The sequence below is a fragment of the Lycium ferocissimum genome, chromosome 2, assembly GCF_029784015.1.
Source record: "Lycium ferocissimum isolate CSIRO_LF1 chromosome 2, AGI_CSIRO_Lferr_CH_V1, whole genome shotgun sequence".
NCBI classification, from domain to species: Eukaryota; Viridiplantae; Streptophyta; class Magnoliopsida; order Solanales; family Solanaceae; genus Lycium; species Lycium ferocissimum.
In genome coordinates this window covers 71282058-71285308 of record NC_081343.1, presented here as the reverse complement: position 1 = coordinate 71285308, position 3251 = coordinate 71282058, and the positions used below count along the sequence as shown (strand labels likewise).

Here is a 3251-nt window from a genome sequence, read left to right as displayed (position 1 = left end):
GAACTCCATTCCGCGCATTTTTGCGTACCAACGACCATATCCTGCACATCTCTTCAGATCTTTATATTAAAGCATAATCGACACTTTAGTATATACTAGAATGAAAGTATATTTAACAGGATACATACACCAACGTTTATGATGTCATAACCTTGAAAACCATAAAATGGCAACTAGTTAAGGGGCTACAAAACGATATAGTAAATGGGAAGCCTAAATTAGTCATTGTAAAATATGTTACGGACCAAAATGTGAAACATCAGATGGGAAATTGTGCAGCTTCCGATAAGAATTTCAACACAACTCAAGTCTAATGCTTGTCCTCCTTGGGGATGTCCTTCTTAGGTATCTCCTTTGGCTTTGCCTTCTCAATTTCCCTGCAGAAACATCAATGGCATGTCATGTTCACCTGCTGATACACAGAAACAAAATTACATAACAACTGCAACCAATTACCAAGCAAGCAAAAGTGAAGGATTCAATTTACAAAGAGAAACAAGTTAATACAGCGTGATGAGATAAAACTAGAAGTTATATAAGAAAAGAGAAGTTGTGCAAAGATACTACAACAACAACATACCCAGTGTAATCCCATAAGTGGGGTCCGGAGAGGTGTGGTGTGTACACAAACCTTACCCCTACCTTGTGAAGGTAGAGAGGTGGTTTCCGAAAGACCCTCGGCTCAAATAAAGCATATCAAAGCAGGTTTGAAAAGGAAATACAGTAGTGAAGAAGCCATTTTGAAAATAATGAGAAAGAACTGTATCAACAACAAGTAATACGATAACTGAAGCAAAGGCACTAACACGTATATGCCTAAACTTTGACTCAATCATCATCTGGTTAGCCGAGAAAGTGTTGTAAACGAAGAAGCGACTTAAGATCCTTATTCCACAGGTCACTTCTATGAAGAGAGAAGCAACAATAACTTCATAACCAGGCAACTGAAACTCAATATTGAGTTTTACTAGAATATTTTACCATTCCAAATAAGTAATGAGAATACACAGCCTAAGCAGAATGTACACTTACACAAAAAGAAGAACAGTTGTACAGATTAATTAAGAATCCTGTTAAGTAGGAACTTTTGCTTATTTCATTATCCTAGAGCAGTACTGGATGTATCTTTCACTAGTTCATGAAATATTTCTCCTCCACTCTTTTTCACAACTTCAAAATGGGGAACAATGTCCTAAATGCTGTTTTTTCCAATAAAAATATTTTAAAACTACCTATCAAAAAAAGGAAGATCAAATGAAACCATCCAAAGCTCGACTTCTGTGCAAAATAGGTTGTGCTATTCAATGAAGAAAAAAAGAAAATGCCCTCCAAGTAGAAATATTCAAAAAGAAATGATAATGGTTCTATCTGGAAGCACTACCTGAACCGTCCCTGAAAGCCAGGACGATTTCGCCCTCATCCAAGGCTAATCCACGGCTCAAAGCCAAAACATAATAAATAAATGCTACTAAGTTCAACAACTTTTAAAAAAAACCCAATGAAGCAATAATAAAATAACATGTCAATGGTTCTATCATTCGAATCCTGGTCTCACTAAATAATTGTCAGCATACCCACCCCCCCACCCCCCGCCCCACCCAAAACCCCCAATATCTTTGTACCCAAAACTCTTAACTCTTTTGCTAAACAAGCTAAACTTTCCTTCTGCTCACCAAATTACTTTTTCTGAATTAATGAACCGGTCACGCAAGTTTTTTCATTAAGTCATATAAAAAAAAATCCGATAGTTTCTTCGCATTCAAAACACTTTCCAATATGATATTAGTTAAAATAACCAGCCTTTGCATAACATGGAAAATTATCCAACTTATATGGATAAGATTTTTGAATACCTGTTTCAAAGCATTACTCATTCCTAAGAAAAAGGATTTTGCGGAACACTATTTGTGGAACACTATCAACACTACTAAACATTTTCTAATCTTGCCCCGTCTTCTACTCAAATTTTTACTTCACACCCATCCAATTTTATACAGGTAGCTTTCCCAAAATCATGTTTTGGTATTATCAGCACATCAGAAATTTTTTATTTAGATATCCTAAGGAGACACTACCTCAATCCAAATTCTCAAAAAGTGGACAAAAAATCCCAGACAAGATACCACATATTACAGCGAAAAAAAAAAAATTGAAAACTTTTATCCAACTCAAGCGAACATCTTAGAGAAACTTAACACTAAACACCCAAACTCATGCTTTGGTACTATAAGTACATTAGATTAATTCAATTTAAATATACTACCTAAAACCATTGCCTAGTGTGAGTTATCTCTTCAGTGTGGTTTGCGGCTATTGCACAGGAGCGGGGTGTGCAGCCAAAGAGTAACGGTTGTGGGTTCCCTTATCTTAAAAAAAATATACTATCTACAACCAAATCTCAAAAAATGGACAAATTATCCTAGATAAGATACCAAGAAATACCAAAATTGGTTTTGCTTCATTGCTAAAATGTCTTTGGGTCTGCTGAAATTGGGTTTCTGCAACTTCATAGAAGAAAAGACTGTAAATATGAGCTATAGTACATACATATTAACTCCCTTCTTTCTCTCTTTATTTTTGAAGTTAACATATTAAAATAAAAGAAACGAAACATATTTGTATTTTGTGTTCTGATAGGGAAAGACATACTTAGCGGCGGAAGCGGATTCTTCTTCGAGCCAGTGTCGAATTTGACGGACGTTACGCTTGAAGATGGAGGCTGACTGTTTGACGTCGCTTCTCATCAGTAAAACAACGGCGCTTACTCCCACCACCGTCAGTATAAAGTTCGTTAACGCCATTCAATTTTGGGATTAATCAAGTGCAGATGATTAGGATGCTGATCTGATTTCTATCTAAGGGTTTTGCTTGCGTCACAACAAAAACGGATTTCTCAAATTGATGGGTTATTTAATTATGGGCTTTCTCAGGTGGTGTAACTTTGGGCTACTACCAGAAGTGGTCTGCGCGGATTGGCCTTCTTTTCGGGTGGTCTTTAATATTTAGGCTCATTTGCATTTTTGTTTCTATTTTGTATTGGTTTTTAATTTTTCATGGGGCATAATTTTATATTTTCACATCATAATATTCACAAATTATGTCCCACGCCTTTAAAGAATTTATGCCGGCTAGACATAAGTACAATTTTGAAGGGAAAATATTAAGGTCCAGCCCATTTGAAAGACCAACTGTGCAATTTTTCTAATTTTGTCCTTCAAATTGGCTTTTATCCTTTAGCAATTGAACTTATG

General features: G+C 35.8%; 1 protein-coding gene across 1 annotated transcript; it reads right to left on the bottom strand.

The window, feature by feature from the left end:
* Positions 1-60: 60 nt before the first annotated feature.
* Positions 61-2851, bottom strand: LOC132047331 (uncharacterized). Its single transcript, XM_059438346.1, has 2 exons — positions 2650-2851; positions 61-377 (listed from the first exon to the last, which is right to left on the bottom strand). The coding sequence occupies exons 1-2, from the start codon at positions 2799-2801 to the stop codon at positions 311-313; spliced, it is 219 nt and encodes a 72-aa protein (XP_059294329.1). The 5' UTR covers positions 2802-2851; the 3' UTR covers positions 61-310.
* Between the last annotated feature and the right edge of the window lie 400 nt (positions 2852-3251).